Source organism: Polypterus senegalus, chromosome 18, assembly GCF_016835505.1.
Source record: "Polypterus senegalus isolate Bchr_013 chromosome 18, ASM1683550v1, whole genome shotgun sequence".
NCBI classification, from domain to species: domain Eukaryota; kingdom Metazoa; phylum Chordata; class Cladistia; order Polypteriformes; family Polypteridae; genus Polypterus; species Polypterus senegalus.
The window spans coordinates 32,218,934-32,239,835 of record NC_053171.1 but is presented as its reverse complement, the minus strand read 5'-3'; the positions used below and the strand labels follow the sequence as shown (position 1 = coordinate 32,239,835).

Here is a 20,902-nt window from a genome sequence, read left to right as displayed (position 1 = left end):
AACTTCCCCTTCACTAAAAATTGCAGAGATGACTTTGTGTAATACAACAACATCCCTCACTGCTGAGGAAACCAAATTGCTGACCTGACAGGTATGAGCTTCTCCTAATGCTTGCAAAGCAGATATATCAAACAGGGCCCATTCAGACTCCAGCGCCCCGATTTCTCCTAAGATTCTGGAGGAGTCTTTCTGGAGGATCTGTCCATCATCTGTTTGAAGCACCTCATCAGTAGGCAGTGATTGGTTGACAACCCAGTGCCCTTATTTATGAAAGAGGCAACAACACATAAATTCTGATCAGAAGAACTAACCGCAAACTTGATCATGCACTAGCAATACACGAGCACCCTTGTATTAAAAAATTGAGTTTACCATAAACCATCAACGCCTAGCACAGAAAGTCAAAAGAAATTCAACACCTTTACAGGCATAGTCATTCCCTCAAATTACACTCTCGGGTATCTCTTTTACTCCCCATTTATTTATTTAAGTCTCCCAATCCAATTAAACAGGTGGCAGAATAATCTGAATATTTATTAGACACAGTCTTCTTCTCGCCAACTCTGATTTGCATTGTGGCAACTGTATTTCCATCATGACCAGCACCAACTGTGCAGCACCCAGCCAGTCCACATCTCTCTTTCCACCCTAAATCCATTAGTCTAGTTTCAGAGCCAATGCCATTTGCAGAGGTGACTACATCTAGATCATTTGGCATATTTTAAACCTACCACACAATGTTAAGTTCTTATCACTTACAGAGAAGTCATATTCCTCATCCAATGTGTCAGTTTCTAATTTCCAAAGTCATGTCCATGCAGATCTGTCTTACATGTGCTTTTCACATAACTCTTGCACATCTTCTTATAGTTGGTGAAGGCGCCCAATGGCTCTTCACACTGAATACAACCGGGCTGCATGGGTCACCTTTTCACCAACTGATCACCAGAGTACACACTCCCAAGACAAGCTTTAGTTTAAGTTGTTGGATAAATAATCTCATTAAAACACCACTCTTGTCATTCATTAATGTCATATTCTCTTCTGAACTGTGCTGATATCTTTCATTGTAAGGAACTCTTTATACACTGTGAAAGCTGGCCCGGACACAGACAGACGGACAGCATATTTCTCCCAACACACGTTTATTTACAGTTATTTACAGTTATCGTGCACTCACACCCCAGTGCCTCATTCACCGATTTCCCCAAAGTCCAGGGCCCACAGTCTCTGTGCCTTCTCTTCCTGGCCACCTCCAGTCCTCTCCCCAGCTCTGTCTCTCTACCTCCCGACATCCACCGATGACTAGAGGGAGGCGGCCCCTTTTATGGGAACCCGGATGGGCTCCAGCTGCTTCCCGGCACTTAGCGTTGGCCACACCCCTGTGTGGCGGAAGTGCCGGCTGCGCACCCGGGAGCCGTCCGTGTCTCCCCGGTCGTCTTCCCCCCGGCACTTCCTGGTGTGGCGGAACTGCCGGGCTCCCGGGATAAATAGGCACTGGGGCGCCGCCTGGCGGTGGCCACGGGTACTTACAGGGCTGGGCTTCAAAGCCCCCTACCTGAGGCCTCCTGCATAACCAGGACGGACGCCCCTTCTCGGTCTGGAGGAGGCACGCCTCGCCTGGTCCTCCAAGGCGCCCCGCCGAGGACCACACGGGATGAACCGGCATCGGGGCCCCACCTGGCGGTGGCCACGGGTCCCTACAGGGCTGGGCTTCCAAGCCCCTTACCCGAGGCCCCCAACATAACCAGGACGGACGCCCCCTCGCGGTCTGGAGGAGGCACAAGCCCTCCTCTCGTCCTCCTGGGCGTCCCGGCTGGGGACCACAACACGGACTAACAATGTATTACAGAACACAAAAGCAGTATCAGAACTTGCTCAAGAGAACATTTTGTATCTAGATCTTTTACTACAGCACAGATCTTACATTTTCTGCTTTACCTTGACAAGGTAATTTTAGTAATCTGCTCTTATGCACAGAAGTGCACCAGCTTTTTAAAGTAAACATACCTTATTTTATTTGTTTAAATAAGTCACTGTTTTTTTCCAGCTTACTTTGAAATGCCCCATTCCCATCACCCATTGCTTACACTGCTGTTTTGTCAGTTATGCTCCTGATGTTCACCCCCACATGGACGCTGTTAGGTAAGCTCTGGCACATACAGTATATTAGCTAATTATTAAACACACGCTTCTTTTTCATTTGAGTGTCTGTCTTTATTCAGTATCTGTGTTTCCCTCATTTTTGTCTCATTCAATACCGATTAGGTATGCACTCATTTTAGTTCTTTAGCTGCTTTGTGTGACTTACCAGTATGTTCACATTCAACGTAAAGTTGACCTTTCCTATTCCTGTTCTCACAGTTCCTTACATGACCCACTGTTGTTCTGGTATTTCTATATAATTCTGAGCATCTAGACCCATAAAAATAGGACTTCCATTTTAAAATTTTACTTCTATATAACAGTATTTAATAATTCCTCATTAATCTCTTCAGCTCTTTTCCTCAAAGCCTTACTCGCCCTGAAGAACAAACACCGGTCTCTCCCTCGAAACAAAGTTTGTTGGCGATGTATGATCCTCACGAGATTTTTTCAAATACTTTAGGGGTCCCCAATAATGAATTGTCAACATTTTAAACTCCCCCCACATACTTTATTAGAACTACCTTTTACCCGGTTTGTACCTTTTTACCAATTATTCCTTTCCCTTTTCTTTTTTTCACTTTTGTCAGTATTTCTTAGAATTATTTATATATATATGTGATCTTCCATATTGTTATGCAAGGCCAATGTAGTTTAATTTATTACAATTATAATTACCATAATTTGAAACATTCTTCAAAGTATTATTGAGCATTTTTCATAAAAATGTCCTTCATTTTAGTTATATATTTGTTGACTGTACTCTGTTGTTCTTTGTTTGGGATTTGTTACAATCATTGATTTCTATTTGCATTTCAGTTTTGGAATTGGTTTATCATTTAATTTTCTGTTTATTTCTGGGTATATGTTTTTCCATTTTGTTTTAATATATAGTCATTGAAATCATTGAACTTTGCTTATTTTGATCATCTCTTTTATTTTTCTTGAGTATTCCCCTTAATTATTCTTTGCCATTTTTTGTCAGACACTTTTACTTATACTTGTTTTATACTTGGCATATTGATATTATAAATCCTGATATTATCATAATTGCATTACTATTTTTTTTTTACTTCATTCTAATTTATTATTTTGTTTTTTTAATTAAGTTTTCTTGTATTCCAGCGGTTCATTTTCCAATTTATCCAATATCTGTCTATGTACATATTCTAGAAGTTATTTGACTAAAGGGTTGGCATAAATGTAAAATTTATAACCAGACAATATGTTTTTATTTAGGTTCACAGTGCCACATAGGCACCCACCCACCCTCGCCCGTGGTTAGGGCTGGCTAATCCTCCTGCTGCTCTTCTTTATGCCACCTTTTCTGTATGTTTCTCTAACAATCATGTGATGAATGGAGAAAGCTTATTTAAGCAGGACAGAGCTCTTTCTAGGTGCCATAGCATGCCCATTTTGTCTGCGTAGAAGCATTTTCTGTTTCTGCATTGCTATACCCTGTTTTGGAGTTGGACCTTTGCCCAGTCTGCTGCATCTTGTTAATATTTGTTGTCTTTTTTGACCCTCTGTATGTACCCAGAGTTTTCCTGCTTTCTTCATATACTTCCTACACCTAATAAAACAATTTGCCAATGTTTTGTTTTTTATGACCTTTGTTTTAATTGCAGCCACAAACTCATGCAATAGAATTCATTTTCACAATGCAGTCGTGACATGCATTTGTCTACAAGAAGCTAAACAAAGTGAAAGTGGTGCACAACGCACACACAAACCCAGTCTTGGTATAACTGATTCCACACAACAGCAGTAATACATATCCACCCACACGGAGCACATTCAGACCCCCTACAGCCAGAGTCTCCCACTTCTATGTACTGAGGGTCAGAGCCTGGAGCCACCGTACTAGGATCGGAAACTGAATGATTCATCTTGAGGCCAAGTTAGTGTGCTCTTCTGAAAGGCTTATATGACAACTGTGTATACCTGTCTTATCATACAATGGTGGCCTAGCTGATAATGTGGGCAGATTATTTTCAGCCATCTCTCTTGTCTGCATCTAGATCTCAGAGAATCAACATGAGGAACTGCAAAATGTGCGAAAGCACATCCACTCTTGTTTCACCAACATCTCCTGCTTTCTCATGCCTCACCCAGGCCTTAAAGTTGCTACCAACCCACACTTTGATGGCAGACTGAAAGGTAAGAGTGTTTTTATTAAAAGTAGCACAGTTTAAATGCATTGTATAGACACTGCAATGTTAGCCGAGGTCAGATGGGACCACTCCTTTGACAAGAAGGTTCAGGGTACAAGTGGGCACACATGTGGGACAAGTAGGTTGCTTGATCTTGAGATTAATTTAAAATAGGTGTGATGCTCTGCTGAATAAGAAAGATGCATAGTATTATGTTTTTGCAACATAGAAGGCCACTTCTAGGCCACGCTACTTCAAAGTTTCACAATTAATTCTTTTTTTTTTTGCATTGCCATGGATTGCTAGTGGGGAAGTGAACTGACATTTTGAGTCTTCTATGTTTGCAGTGAAGTTGCTCTTGAACTTTATAACAGCAAGCACTGTGCATTCTCTTGACAAAAGGGCCTGTCCTACTCTGAAAGCCTCAGGGAAGTTATACTTTTTAACTTTAAGCAGACAAGGAGTCTTCAGAATACTCAAATGTATAGATAAAGTTGATCCAGGAGGATTGTTTCAGTTAAGTAGTGAACTATTACTCAAAGACACCGGTAGAAATTAAGGAGAAGCATTTAAGATGGATCACAGACAGCATTTCTTCACGTGAAGGGTCTTAGGAGTCTGTGGACAATACTGATCCAGGTATTTGAAAAACTTCACAACTTTTAAAAATTACCTGGAGATACTGGAACATTTTAGCAGCTGGCTAAGAAAAAAAAAACCTTCACGGACCGAATGGTTTTCTCTTGTCTGTCAAACCCCTTCAGGCTGATTTATACTTCATTTAGGGGTCACCTTTTGCTGTACCACACAAAATGACTTCATTATTGAAAAACTGGGGATGTGCACACTTTGAACTCTCATTCATGTGGGGGCTAGAAAATGGCATTGCAAAACAGTCCCAGGCAGCATTGTAACTGGACAGAAATAAGTAGGGGGAGGACTTGCAAACAAAACCCAGACCAGCTAAAGTTCACCTAAATTACAAAGCCAGCCACGGGTCGGCTATAAAGTAGATTTTAAAAATGGGCTAACGTTTCTGGGGATGCATTTAGCAAAACAGGATAGCAGCCCACCTTAACATCCCAAACATTTCCTTGTACTTTCACAGTAAAGTGTGGACATTACATATACTGTAGGTACTGACCCATTTCTCCATTAAACCCCAATCTGAGTACCAGTAGTGGAGTTCAGATGAGACAAAATGTCTCAATAAGAACTGTTAATACAAATAGTGGATCTTCACCTATGTTGTTAAATGAGCCATAAGCCAAGTTCAGACCTTTGACAGGAGATAGCATTAAAGGCCTAGATTGTTGAGACAGACGCACAAGTGTTCAAAGATTATGAGAACTAGGAAAAAGGCCAGGAGATGACACGCAGGTTTAATCCTAGTAAGGAAAACGAGAATAACCAGGCAACCAAAAAATGAAAAGACAAGATGAGAATTAAAAGTCAGAGACGAGAGGCATGTGAAAACTGGAATGAAAACCTGACACTAGGGCCTAGTTTGTTTTTTAAATTAACTGTACTAAAGATTCTTGAAGGCATTGTTTATCCATTGAGGCATAACTTACAGTGGAACTATTGCTATATTTATATTGTCACTTCCGTGAGATCAGAGACATGATGATTGCAGTCTCTTGATGCATCCAAGTGCTCTCATAAACAATGAAAAACAAGATGGGAACAAAATAAAACTGTTGAATTTGAAAGGAAATCCTCCAAAAATGGAATTTTGATAAATAAAAAAAACAAAAAAAAAAAAAACAGACCAATTCATACACATAAAATACATCATAGTGTACATCACAGAGATGATGTCTGTATCACCGACTCAGTTTTTAAAAACAAGAGGATAAATGACTAGTTTCTTTGGAAGATACAGAGTGTTAGCAACAGTTGTAGACAAGTTTAAATTGTGACCTTATTAGAAACCATCTGAGTTCTTTCTTTGCAGAAATTGATGGGGAGTTTATCACAAACCTGAAAGTGCTGGTCCCCTGGCTCCTCTGTCCACAGAACCTGGATGTCAAGGAGATCAATGGTAACAAAATTACTTGCAGGGGCCTTGTGGAGTACTTTAAGGTAAGCCCAAGTTGTTAATGCAGTATACAAAATGATTTATGGTAGGCATGGCTTTTCACTATTTGTCTTCTATTTCTTTAAATATTTTTGTATAGTAGATTCTCCAGCTATGAAAAGTGTCTTTCATGTAGTCACAGTGTTGTACACGTACCAATACTGTATAATCTGTGGACATATGTGTGTTAAGCACCTTTGGGTCTAGCATTCATGATAAAATAAAGTATCGTAATGTACTGTATATCACAAAAATCAGCATTTTATTGGAGGAAGAAGGAGCCATATACTGTACTACACTTTTGCCGTTACATCAGTAAGGACATATCAAGATAGAATGTGACTCTAGCCCGTAGTATCAGACCACACACTGCTTACCTCTTGGAGTTTGAGAGGCAGGTGAAGAAACCCAGTCACACAATGCACAAAAGATCAACAGCAGGAAGCCATCTGGTGTGACGACTGTGTCGGGAGACTTTCACATGAGACAAATCATCATTTTACTGGAAACTTCCAACCTGTGACTAATGGCCAGATAAGACAGTCAGCTGCCAAAGACCCCACATTCAAATGATGTCCTCACATCATCTATTGTAGAAATTTAGCTGGATGCATCGTATTACAAATTCCATGGGTAGATTTTGTACTATGTGGCATATACAGTAGAGTATTTGAACCTTGTGGGCTTCTAGTATCTCTTTCGAAACCGAAAACAATACAGACTGCCTTGATAGCTACTGAGTTAGGATATCTACAGCCCTGAAATGGAGTAACTGTATTCGGAAAACAAGCAAGTCTGTAAAATACTTTTAGCTGTAAAGTATGTAGTAAAAAAGTTATATAAATTGTTTTTATATAATCTCTGAGGGCTGAAAATTGATTGCTTATTCTGCTGTTTCCAGGCCTACATAAAGATCTACCAGGGAGAAGAGCTGCCCCACCCCAAGTCAATGCTGCAGGTACTCAAATTCTGCTGGCCTTCTGGGCCCCACAGTGAACATAAGTAAAACTGTTTTAAAGCATGCGAATACACAAGCTGTCTGCTACGCAGGTAGGTAGGTAGGTAGGTAGCTGTCGGCCAAGGTTTCTCCTATACAAACATGCCGACACCAGAATATTGAAAAGCAGGTCTGTGTTGTAGTATAGCATGGTGGTGGAGTTGAGTTGTTAATGCTGCTGCCTCAAGTTCCTCAACTTTGAATTCAGTTGAATTTTATATACTGTAGCGCTCCATCAATCACTGCATAGGCAGGGTGCTGTGACAAGTTCTCAGGGAAAATTCAACTACAAACTCTACAACATACTAATGACATAATCAGTACACATAAAGACACAGATTTGTTTAAACAGACAAGACAACAAAGTAGTTTGAAACTAAGCAACGCAAACAGAGCCCAGTAATATCTGTCCATTAAGTAACTGGTAAACTGCTCCCGTGAGCCCAGCCCGGTCTTTGTCTACATGGCTGTTGCCTGTTCTCTCTGCGGGGCCTTCTTCTATATCCCAAGGGTGTGTGTCAAGTTAAATGGTGATGTGAACTTTGCCCTGGTGCTCTGTAATGTGTGCTGTGATGCAGTCTGTTACAAGCTGGTTTTCTGTTTGCAGGAGTTACTAGGATTTTTTGCTGGATCCCATGATCTTGACTTTGAGACCGATGAATGGTCTTTCTATACTGTTTTAAGAATCCACTTACTTCACATGTGCCCAATTTATGTACATTTTAGAGGGGGAAAATGGGAATGGAACTTTTAGCAGGGGCAGTCATAGATCTTTGTGGGAAACAGCTGAGAATGGGATGAAACTTTGGAGGGAGTGGGATTGAAAAATTAATACATGGATTATTAAGTCAGAGTACGCATTAGTAGCCATTAACCATGGTAGTGGCAGTGTCACATCTGTGCAGAGGTATCAGGAACTTGTGTCAAGATAGAATAAAATGAACAGCTTCAAATCACGGTGCAAAACCCGCTGCCCTCTGCCAGAAGCCTGTACTTCAAATAATTTGACCTTTTCACACAAAATAATCCAAAGCACACAACCAGATCAACCAAAGAATGGGTTCCAAAATAGGATGATTAACGTCCTGGAATGAACAAGTCCGAGCCCAGACCTGTGTGGACTTACTTATAGAGTGCTGTGTGTAAAAGATCACCTTGCATTTTGAGTGGGAACTGTTCGGCAAACAAATGTAGGATAAAACTGGTAAATTCGGGCATGCCAAAGTCAAAGCAACCTGTCCAAACAGACTCAATGCTGTCATCTATGCAGACGTATCAAAGGGTGTGTGCACTAAACAAAAAAGCCTAGACATTAAAAGTTTTTTATTAAAGTGAGTTTGAGAATGTAAAGTACATATGCATTTTTTTCTGAAAATATCCAATAAAATACTGCTGGTTAGGAGCTGCTTAACGGTGCTAATAGGCCTGAGACAAAGAGTGCATTGTTTGTCTTGATTTTAGTAAGGCTGTGTACACCTCTGAGACCCACGCTGTATTATCTACAGTAACTATACCAGGAGAAAGACAGGCTACCTGCTCAGAGCCACATTTCCAAATGTAACTTTTTTCTTGTTAGAATTAAACAGAAAAATCTGTAAGATTGGTGGCTTGAAACACTAATGAGGCATGACCAGAACTGAACTTATTTTAGCTTTGATCTGGAATCAATGCCAAAAACAGAAGCTGTAACCGATGCTTCATTTGATCATAGGATGGCAAGGATGTAAAGCTTGTTTGTAGAATGAGTGAGCACAGACAGCATCCTGCTGCTTCCTAGTCAAAGGCCACCCTGCTTTATCTTCCACAAATCCAAATGCAGTCTTCCCACAACATGAAGAGTAATTTGTGCAACAGATAAAATAAATCAGCATACACAGTACAAAGATGATGCTCCGCCATTATGTGTATTACATTTTGCTAAACTTATAAAGAGGGATTTTTCACAAAGAGGATCATGCCCCATGAAATCTGTCTAACTCTGTCATTCTCTTTCAATTTTCAGGCCACAGCAGAGGCTAACAACCTGGCAGCTGTTGCAGCAGCTAAAGATTTGTACACAAAGAAGATGGAGCAGGTATGGAAATGGACTCCTCAGATGTCAGCGCTGCACAAGCACATTAGTAGAACATGGTCCACTTTAACAGCCAAACAATTCATTTGCTTAAGATGTTGTGTTTTCAGCCTGCTAACTGTGAGTCTTTAAAGTCGAAAGGCAGTCAGATGTCCAAGGCAATTCTTAGCTTCTGTCTTCTCCATTAAATGGATGCCTTTGGCGTAACCAAGAGGCACGTCCTTCAAAGCCGACACAACCAATCCAGATTTTTTGAGGCAGCGATGCTTGCATGCAAGGACAGTGTGTACAAATAATGGGACATGCATTCAAAACTCTCTTTACATAGTGCTTGGGAGAGCCAGGAGAAGACATCTTTCTGTCTGTTTGGAAGTAAAGAGTCACCGAGACCAACCAGCCGCAATCTAACCAAATGAGATACATACACAGTAAACACTGGAGTGAGTAAGTGTGCCTAGTTGTGGCAGGGGTGACATTCTCGGCTAAGCTACTCAGCACCGTTGACAGGCACATAGTTGCCAGGTCATTAGGACCTCCGCAGTGAATTAGAGTTCGCGTGGCAGTGATAGGCAGGAAATGTGTTTGCTTTTACATTAATCCAGTGGTGGACTTTCAAAACACCTTTAAAATTACATTTTGAAATTTCTCTCATAAATGATACTTCAAGGAAAGGAATGCTTTAGCTTTTTCTTATAATGACCCAGGGTAAAGAAAATATATACACACACACACATACAACATCTGCATTTCTTTCATGAACACTTGATATGCTAACGGGGCCATCCCACCATGCCCCTGCTCCCTGCATTTAGACTGTGAGTTTGCTGTTCCAGTCCTTGGCTTCAAGTTGAATCCATTTAAGTGGGCATGCTAGCCTTGCGCCTTATGCTGCCATGACAGGCACTGTGTGTAATTAAAGACATGGATTAATTAATTAATTAATTAGTTAATTTTACTATTTATTGGAAGACTGCACCTAACTGTTGTTCTTGCTGTTCTCTAATTCATTGTCAACTGGACGTACAGTTTAATGCGTTCTTTGCCAAAGGGACCAAAGTTAGGGAGATATTAGAAACTCCTTATTTGTACAGATGCCTGATAATGTGAAGATCCAAAAGATGAAATCTCTCATATTTTCCATTCATTTGACTTTTGCTCAGCCAGTGCTAGAGACACCTTCAAATTCATTGGGTTATGAGGATTTAATAGGAAAGATAACTGCAGTAAAAGTTAGGAAGGTTAGGAAAATAAAAACTGAAAATAATCTGATGCAATTCTTGTGACTAAGTCTTATATTTTACATAAAAGATACTTGTGTCTTAATGACTCGTGTGGATTGAATTTCAGTTCTTTGTTAAATTTTATTTCTCTCTCCCTCTCTCACACACACACAGTGTTTGTGTGTGTGTATGTATATATATAATGTATGTATGTGTATATATACAGTACAGGCCAAACGTTTGGACACACCTCCTCATTCAATGTGTTCTCTTTATTTTCATGACCATTTACATTGGTAGATTCTCACTGAAGGCATCAAAACTATGAATGAACACATGTGGAGTTATGTACTTAACAAAAAAAGGTGAAATAACTGAAAACATGTTTTATATTCTAGTTTCTTCAAAATAGCCACCCTTTGCTCTGATTACTGCTTTGCACACTCTTGGCATTCTCTCGATGAGCTTCAACAGGTAGTCACCTGAAATGGTTTTCACTTCACAGGTGTGCCTTATCAGGGTTATTTAGTGGAATTTCTTGCTTTATCAATGAGGTTGGGACCAGCAGTTGTGTTGTGGAGAAGTCAAGTTTATTTTTCAACAGGACAATGACCCCAAACACACCTCCAGGCTGTGTAAGGGCTATTTGACCAAGAAGGAGAGTGATGGAGTGCTGTAAATGGTCATGAAAATAAAGAAAACACATTGAATGAGGAGGTGTGTCCAAACTTTTGGCCTGTACTGTATATATATATATATATATATATATATATATATGCCCTGAATTTTATGGTCTCCCAAAAATCCATAAAACCGTTCTAAAATTCCGACCTGTTGTCAGCTTAAAAGGTGATTTAACGCATGTAACTTATCTGAAAGACTTTTTCAAATGCTCAAACATTTAACATATAATTCAGGATATTCTGTTAATAGTGCCGAGATGGCATTGCAGCGTCTGAAAAATGTATCCATAGCTGAGGATGAGATCAAGGTCTCGTTTGCTATTGTGTCGCTTTAAACCCTAATTCCAATTCATCTGGCCACAAATCTCTCCAAACACAGCTAAACGATGACCCCACAATAGTGACACTAACTAAGCTCCCCATGAACAATATACTGCATCTAGTTTCACTTTGCCAGAAGACTCATTTTCATTTTAATGGGAAATACTACAGGCAAAAAGAAGGCATGCCAACATGATCTCCATTATCAGGACTCTTAGCTGGTAATGCAGACTCTAACTTAGTACACGGCAACACTTTGGATACGCTACATTGACGACACATTCATCATATTAAAAAGTGACCAGCTGAATGATTTCCACAACCACATCAACACAATATGCCCTGTTTTCTTTGGAAAAAAAACAAATCGACACAAATTTCCTGGAAAAGTCCATTGAAGGAGGTAATAATGCCATCCTGATTATAGGTGTTCATTTGTAAGGAATGTTGTGCAGACCAAATATTACACTTTGCTGGCAATCACCCATCATTGCATAAATGGAGCTGTGTTAAGACTCTGTTCAGAAGAGTTCACACCCATTGTAATACAATACCTAAGAGACTAAAAAGAATGAAAGGCGCTATCTTTTGCAACTGTTCACATCAAACGGCTACCCAAAGACATTCATCAGGCAATGCTTACAGAGGAGACATACTTCCTTATCATCACGGGGTATCAGAAGATCCATATCAGGCATCAAAATAGTGCACAAGCCTGCAAACACTCTGCGCACAGTCCTTTTTAATGCTAAAAGCAGGAAATTGGCAGTAGAGACACAGAACGTGGTTTACTGCGTACCACATCATTCTTGTCCAGCTGTATACGTGGAACAAACATCAAAAACACTTGCTACCGTATACAGGAACATCACAATGTGGTCAGAAAAAGGACCCGCCGTCTCTGATTTACACACATACAAGTCTGATCAGACGAACATTTAAGTGGAACTCAGTGCAAGTAAAATTCAAGGCTAACACTAAAAGTGCCAGAGGATTGGCTGAAACATGGCTCTCCAATGAAAATGCCATTAACAGACATTTGCACATGAACCCAGCATATGCAGGCTTGAAACAAAGAACATGCAAGTAATGAGACTTTATGACCTACACCCTCCGAACCCCACCTCATCAGTTCTCCTCCTCCTCCTTATTTGCTATGAATTGCCTTGGATTCCTGTAAGTCTAATCATTCTCCTGTATGATGATTCTTGTAGGGAGTCAAAAGTTTAGGGAAAAAAACTAAGATAACTGATTCATTTTCTCACCTTGTAGATTTCCGGCTACATAAATGCAAACTGTATCTCAGACCTTCACTTCCCTTTATATATGTGTATACTGTATATATATAGGCAGACATAGAGACATCGCACCCTTCTGGGGATAAAGCCAGAAGAAGATGGTTTCATCACAATGATCTCTATGACATAGAGTCTGCAGCTTAGTTCAGTGTGCGTGTCCTTAAAGTGTTTACCATTCACTGTCAATTTACCTTTGTAGGTCTGTGGAGGAGATCGCCCCTTTCTGGCACCCAGTGAGCTGCAAGCACGACACGGCGACCTAAAGGATGAAGCACTAAGACTGTTCCGCAGTGTCAAAAAGATGGGTGGAGAAGAGTTCAGCCGGCGATACCTGCAACAGCTGGAGACCGAGATTGATGAGGTTTTTCTTCAGTATATCAAACACAATGACTCCAAGAACATCTTCCATGCGGCTCGCACCCCTGCTACACTTTTTGTAGTCATTTTTGTCATGTACGTTGCAGCTGGTATCACTGGGTTTGTAGGAGTTGATGTTATTGCCAGCCTGTGTAACATGATTTTGGGCCTGGCACTGATCACATTATGCACGTGGGCCTACATACGCTACTCTGGTGAATACCGAGAGTTGGGAGCTGTCATTGATCAAGTGGCTGGGGCACTCTGGGATCAGGTGAGTGATTTTAATGGAGTTTGTTGGTGTACAGAAAGCACTGAAGTCCCTTACTTGTTTTTGAATGAAAATGTGCCTGTCCATACCATAGAATGAATCCTGGCAACAGCCTGTTGTGCCTACCAAAGACTTGCAACCATTGTCTAGTCATTCACATCTCATTGACATCTACTCGTCTAACTGATAATCACATATGGTACTCTATGCGTTACACTTTGGTTACTCAGTCCAGTAACAGAATTACTAAATATCGGTGCTTTTGTGGTCCCGAATGTCTAAACTCAGGATTTCACTCCTTAATGCATTATAGCATTCTATTATATTTACATACTGTCAAATTTATAAGCACTTCAGAAGAGGAATTTTAGTTAAATAAACTCAAACTCCAAGTAACTAGTTTATAACCTACACCAAGAGCCCACTAGAGGTCACTCAAGCCACTGTCTCAGGCAGAAGTAAAAACGAGTTCAGAGATTTGAAAACAAGAAGCAGCAGATGTGCTTCACACTTGTCTCACACTGTCATTCATCATTTCATTTCTTGGTGGTTATTGTCCAGCCTGCACCCATTTTTATTATTATATCTTAAAAAAGCTTAGAGTCAAGTTTGTTTTTCATCGATTATCCTCATGAAAGTGTGACCGTTTGTGTTGGACATGTTTTAGGAAATGTACCCCATTACAAATGAAAACTACCACAATTTTGCAAGACTGATGACAAGAGTAAAACTCTCTAACAAGAGGAAATGTGGGTTGCTGGTCTACCATATACGTGTTCAGTGTTGTAATTACAGTATGTCTTCAGTTTTACTCCAGTTGATTTGCTCTATTCAAAATTCAGACTTGCTTCTTGAGTGTCTGTGCACGCTGATTGTCTGCTGCGTCATATCTAACCCTTTTCTTTTTCTTTTTTTCTTGTCTTCATGCAGGGAAGTACAAATGAGGTAAGCTACTGTTCTTCAGATCTTTCTAGTTAGAAGTGCTGACGTGAGCTTATTAATATATTAGTGTGTGCACCAGTTTGTGCATTTTATTACTATAAGAAACTTAAGATTAAAAGAATAGCCAAAGAAAAGAAATGCCATTACCATAACCCTGTATGCAACGGCCAATCAGTTCAAAACTTTCTGAAACATTGAATTCAATTTATTCTTCAGAGAGTATATCTTCAGAGCATTAACACATCTTTTTATATAATACACTACTGTCACTGTCCATTTGTCTGTCCAGGATTTTAAATCACCCATAGCTTGCAAACTGTTTGAACTATTGATCTGAAATTTGGTACACATATACTACGTGACGTCTTCTATCCGCTTTTGGGGTAATGATTGACCTCCAAGGTTATTCCTCTTTTTATTTTATTTTATTGTAGAATCAACTCTCGGCAGCAGGGCACCCGTGCCGCACATGCGTACGGGCACCGTTCTCATCCCTACCACCTTCGTCATAACTTCCCCTGCCTCTCCATATCTTAAATCATTCTTGAGGCAGATTGAAGACGTAAATGCCAGCTTAAGTGAAAAATGAAAGAGAACGTACTAAGTAATTGCAACACAACACTGACTTAATCAGTTTTAACGCGAAAAGATGCCGACGAAAGATGAGAAGAAGCGGGTGGAGAAAAGGAGCAGTGCATCAACCTCTGAGCAAACGAGTGCTAAACGTACAGAGAAAGAGGATGAAAACTATAAATGCTCAAGTCAAGTGTATTCACTGCACGTTATCATGCTGTGCGCCATTACTGTTATTACAATAATAGCAAAGCACAAACCCACACAGCACTTGCACACATTCATAAGCACACATTGGAATAAACAGAAATGAATCTTAGTGGCTAAACATGAATAACACCAAGACTCTACCTTTAACTATGCAGACATAAAAACCAAAAACCTGTTGGCACCATCACATGTAACCTGAGTTGACGCAGACCAGTTCTGAATAGTTCTGTTAGTTAACACTACTATTGTAATCTGATGGTGAAAGCAAAACAGTAAGATTTCTAGATCTAGAATGTATTTTTATACCTGTTAAATCCTGGATTTTCTCAAAGATCCCCTTTATTAACAGTAGGCTTCATTTTCCACCCAGCAATCCATTTTCTGACTATACTTTATCCAAAAAGAAGGCCCAATCCTGGTGGTACCAGACATAAAGCAGGAACCAACCATACTCATTTCCACAACACTGTGCCCTTAGGGGGCAATGCCAGCGAGCCCAACTTCATGCCCCTGGATTGTGGGTCAAAGTCAGAAGAGGACCCACTTGAATGACCATTAGAACAGTTTTGACAAGAACAGGTCATTTAGCTCAGCGAGCTTGCAGATCTTACTCATATGTCCAAAATAACATCAAGCCGAGATTTAAAGCACCCTAAAGTCGTGTTGTCCACCTCACTGCCTGGTGTCTGTGGTTTTTTTGCATTAACAGTTCTAGGAAATCTGCCCTTAACAAGCTTCTAACCATGTCTCAGTGTTTTTGTTGGAAGAATTTATTTAAAGTGACAGCACTGATCCACTGTATTAAGTCATGTCACCTCTTAATCTCCATTTACTTAAACAAATGATAGAACAGGCAGGCCCCACGGAAAAAAAGCATCCTAACCATGGATCAGACTGGGGACCCAGCAAAGTGAAGTGAAGTGTCAGTTCTGTGAACTGCATTATGAACAGGCCTGCTTCATTTTCTATAACTTCATTTTTTTTTAATCTCCTTCTTCCTGTGTGGTGTCACAGGGAGATATAACAGGGTTTTATAATCTTACATTTATAAGTAAGCAACAAGATGATCACTCAACCTGTTGTACTCAGTGTCCAATTACCAACTTATCTATAGCCAACCCCATCCAAAGTTGACATGTTAAGAGGCACATTACAAATGTTTATGCGTAGTTTCCAACCAAAGCGGAGACAGCAGTCTGGCAGCTTACCATCAGGCCGTCTTGTTAGTGTCAAGTGTTCATTCGACTAGTGTAACTATCAAAGCAGAAGACACTTTGATGCTTGACAAATGCGGCTTAACATGACAGTCATTATGAGGTGATGCCCTGCCCCATGTCCAGCTTCTAGTAATAAAAATTGGATTGGTTATTCGTATTTGACCAAAGTAAGACAAAGATGTTAATGGGTAAATCTAAAGGAGCAAACTGAATTGGACAGAGCCAAAGGTCAATTGACTAAGCAGCAACCAAAACAAATGGATTAATAAAGGAAATTGAGTTAGGACTAAAAAGTCCAAAACTGCCTCGAAAAAGTAATTGTCAGAGAAAGGGGATTTCTCGAAGAAGGGACTTCTCCTAGCAGGAGAGTTGAGCAACTGAACATGCAAATCCGATGTGACATCACTGAGAGACGCATTGCATCATAGCAGCCAAACTCAAAATGGTGGCGCTGAACATCTTATTAAAGCTGAATTGTGTTTTCCCTTTGTTTTCTTCCCCTCAGGCTCTTTATAAACTGTACAGCGCTGCAGCCAATCACCGGCACTTGTACCATCACGCCTTCCCTGTGCCACTGACAGAGGATGAGGAGCACAAAGCAAAGGATAACTGATGTGGCATTTGTCTGAATCTTGTGAAGGAACTAAAACGCCCGAACACAGAGAAATGTGAGGTACCTGACAGCATTGTGGGGAGGAAAAAAAGGGGGGAAAAAACACACCACAATTAAATGAAAATCACAACAGTCCAGAAAGAAGACGCCTGCACTTCAAACTACAAAGCATCACCACCAACATGAGCCTAAAAACACACAACAGAGGACTGCGATCAACCCAATGAAACCAAATCTAGAAAGTGCCACCACAGATTTGGAGGACTACAGTAAAACGTTAAGCCAGCTAAGCGCCAAAAGAAATCAGAGACCAAAATAAAAAATTAACATTCCAAGAAGATGAGCAGGGAGTAATTGATTTGTAGGCCCACAAAGTGAAAACAAAAAAAATCCAAGTCAGTAAGCCCTAGTGACATGAAGTTACCAAGATTTCCTTCATTTGAACCAATGGAGGAGCCACCAAAACAAGAGAGGAAACCACAAAGGTGGAACTAAAAGATCAATTGTGGATGGGAATGGCGCTGAAGTGTAGGACTTGTCACAGCAATGAGGCCCAACTCCAGCCTTGTACTTGACGATTCTCCGTTTCTTAGCGTGCATGAGACACAGAAAGCATTTGTTCCATTTTGTTTTTTCGATGTACTACAGTCTAGTATGTGTTACCTCTGTAAAAATGCTGTATATTTGCAGGACCAATGTGACATAATCACCTGATATTTTAAGTGCGTCCGAAGGCACAGAGGGAGGCGCCTGTTCGTGAAGGTTTTGTTGTTCTTTTGTGTTGACTTATTGCGGCTGCCTATGAAAGTGCGTGGCGGGTGTTTTAAATTGGGCAGATAGCACAACGTTGCGGTCTAAATGCATGTTATCTTTAGGCCAGCTAAGCACTGACTCTTAACAGGGAGATGCAAGCCCTAATCACCCGCTTACCTGTCAGAAACAAGCCACCAAAATTGTCGAGAAGTGGTCCACCAGGTGCCTTTGAGCATCCCAGTGAAATCTAAGATTAATAAAACATTGTGCCCTATGGGACCATGACGAGTTTGCCTGCTTGATGTTACTTTTCACAAATTTGCAAGCGATAAAAACCCTGCTGTTCTAAGAAGGAGACGTTTGAGTAGACGCGATCAATCCTGTGGTCATGCTCCTTGCTAGTTTCCCGTGGCCAGACATGATTCTCAAATGAGAATACGTGTCCAGGGACAACTGGTTAAAAACATTCGTAGTGAACAGTAGCGAAATCCGGTGCGGTAATGGCTACACACAGAGCCCTTCGTCCTAAAACACCCGCCTCTGATTCCTTCAGTCTGTACACTAAACTGAACTGTTGGGGTTCAGGGAGAGAGCAAAAGAAACTGAATAAAAGACTTGAGGCTGAAAGGAAATAAAAAGCCAAAACTGCTCTTATCCATTCATGAGCTCAGTAGCACAAGATAAGACACGTAGACCACTGCAGGTACTTGAATCCATGTCTTTGAGAAGCGCTTCTGTCATTTTGATAATTGTATCTCCATGTGGCATAACAGCAGCAAATTGCGTTTAGTTGTGCATTGTAGTCTAAGATGTACAACGTGTTCAAACGCCATGGCTATTCTGGTATTGGCAGATTTTGGATTTCCAATTAGTAATTTTACATTTCTTTAGTTATTTGTTTAGACACACAGTCAAGCAGTGGGTACTGTCCAGTCTTTGCCGTGATTTACTGGTGTTTTGAGTACTGAAATCTGCATCTCCTGAGGCTCTTCATTATCAGCTCTCTTAAAGGCAGTCCATTTTATGGGGTGTGACACGCCGTTTACTTCAAATGTGTATTTTGCAGTTCATATTTTCATGAATATAGATGCCAGTTCTTTCAAGCCCACATCAACTCCTACACTGTCGTTGTAATGCTGAACAACAGACAGCACCCATAGCACATGTGACAATGTATCATTCACGTTTCCCATTCGTCGAATGATTCTGTCAAATGCCAATGTATATTCTGATGCTACAGAAAGGCTTTTCCTTTGCATCGAGTTATATTTATTTTTAAAATGTGTAATGTGCTCCCTGCACATATGACACACATTTATATGTCTAATAGATTTTCTTCCAGGAGATTTTTCAATGGTAGACGGTTCTTTGTAATCAGAAGCTTAACAAGAGCACCTCTGATCTTTGCAGTTCAAAATCACCGCCCCTACTTTCAGTTCCTCCTTCATGAGGCAGCAGATTGGTTTAGAAATGTGACACTCGGTAAGCCGTCTGATTGTTCCCACCCTGTTTTAAGCAGAACTCACTGATGATTGGCTCAGCGACACAACCTCCTTGCATACACGAGGCCGTATCAGACCAGGTGTCACGCCTCAGCAGGGTGTATACACAACGGCAGAAAGACAAGACGTGTTTCATGTTGTTTGGCCATGCAAGTAAGTATTTCACTGTATTTGTACACGGGACTGCTAGGGCTACACACCGCCACCAACTGTACATGTCGGTTGTCAAAGGAAACACAGCCACACCTAAAAGCAGCAAATGTAGCATTAAAAACATAAAAGGAAAGTTCTCGATTCCAGTCAAGTGTATCGCTAAAGGATCTCGATGACACTGGCTGGAGACAGAAGCCGATAACAGAAAGAACATTGATAGACATTTTGCATCAGATGATTTTTCCAGCGATTTTCAGCCATAGCCTTCATTCACACAATCTTAGTGAGTTGGAGGCGGCTGGCAGTGCGCTCCCATAAATCCCATCGCATAATGTGACATACCCAGCGATTCACTCCAACTAGGCCATAACAAGCTGTGACAAAATGAAACACGTTGGACTGTTCCTTTAGACATGGGGCAGCTCTGTGTGCATGAGAACCGACAACCAATGAATGCTCATCCAGAGGAATGTTTGGACCTCACAAACAGAAGACAAGCTTGTCTGTCCAATGTCACGTTTTACGTGCCATCAAAGAATAGACAATGAAAAAAGGGTTGAGGTTGCCGCTGATCTTGCCGTACCTGCTAACCCTTTGTGCAGTGATGGCTCCATCTGACAGCACGCTATTGGCTGGGAGAAAAGAGGGCATGAATGACTGTGATGGCACTGAGTTGATAAATATGACATGCCAAGCAGTTTTGAATCATGTAAACTGACAACGAGATCAGTGACTGCGGTAGGTAAATCTGACAAACCCCACATACCTAGATTTTAAAGGAGCAGATGGTGCGAGAACTTTGTTCATAAGAGATGTGTGAGGTGTGAGCTGCGTTTCCCTTCCTGAACAAGGGTAGTGAAGGCGGCATCCCTTTAACATTTTCAAGCCATTGGTACTAATGGTGACTGTGAATAAAATCTCAAAAGGCTGAAGTCTCCCCTCCAGTACTTCACTGCCATTGCTAACTCAATGACCACTTGCCACTGTCCGCTTTACCAGTTTTTCTCTCTTAGCTGCAGCTCTGATAATTATAAATGGCTAGACTGGCAGTGGGCTCTCAGACCAGTGAGCGCCAAGGCACTTTTACCCGCCTAACGTGACAAATCTGGAGAACAATACAACGATATGGAGATTCAGGGCATTCTGCGCTGTATACACCATGACACGTGCTCCATCTTTTTTGAGCTAAAGTTAATAAATTGTATGATGTATTGGCTTCTTGAAAAATCTTCATCCCCCTGTGCATTGCTAGAGATTATTCTGTTTAAAATAAAAAAAAAACAAACAAAAAGCATATTAAAATAATCAGCAAGTAGTTTGAATAAATAAAAAAAATACACACA

At 40.7% G+C, this 20,902-nt stretch overlaps 1 protein-coding gene across 1 annotated transcript in view; it reads left to right on the top strand.

The window, feature by feature from the left end:
- Positions 1 to 20,770, top strand: part of atl1 (atlastin GTPase 1) — a 36,668-nt gene extending 15,898 nt beyond the window's left edge. The window contains exons 8-14 of the mRNA XM_039741350.1: positions 4,167 to 4,305; positions 6,256 to 6,383; positions 7,280 to 7,336; positions 9,378 to 9,449; positions 13,168 to 13,599; positions 14,527 to 14,541; positions 17,044 to 20,770. Coding sequence (XP_039597284.1) covers positions 4,167 to 4,305; positions 6,256 to 6,383; positions 7,280 to 7,336; positions 9,378 to 9,449; positions 13,168 to 13,599; positions 14,527 to 14,541; positions 17,044 to 17,151 — 951 coding nt within the window. The 3' untranslated portion in view covers positions 17,152 to 20,770. The remainder of the gene's footprint in view (positions 1 to 4,166; positions 4,306 to 6,255; positions 6,384 to 7,279; positions 7,337 to 9,377; positions 9,450 to 13,167; positions 13,600 to 14,526; positions 14,542 to 17,043) is intronic.
- Positions 20,771 to 20,902: the final 132 nt, after the last annotated feature.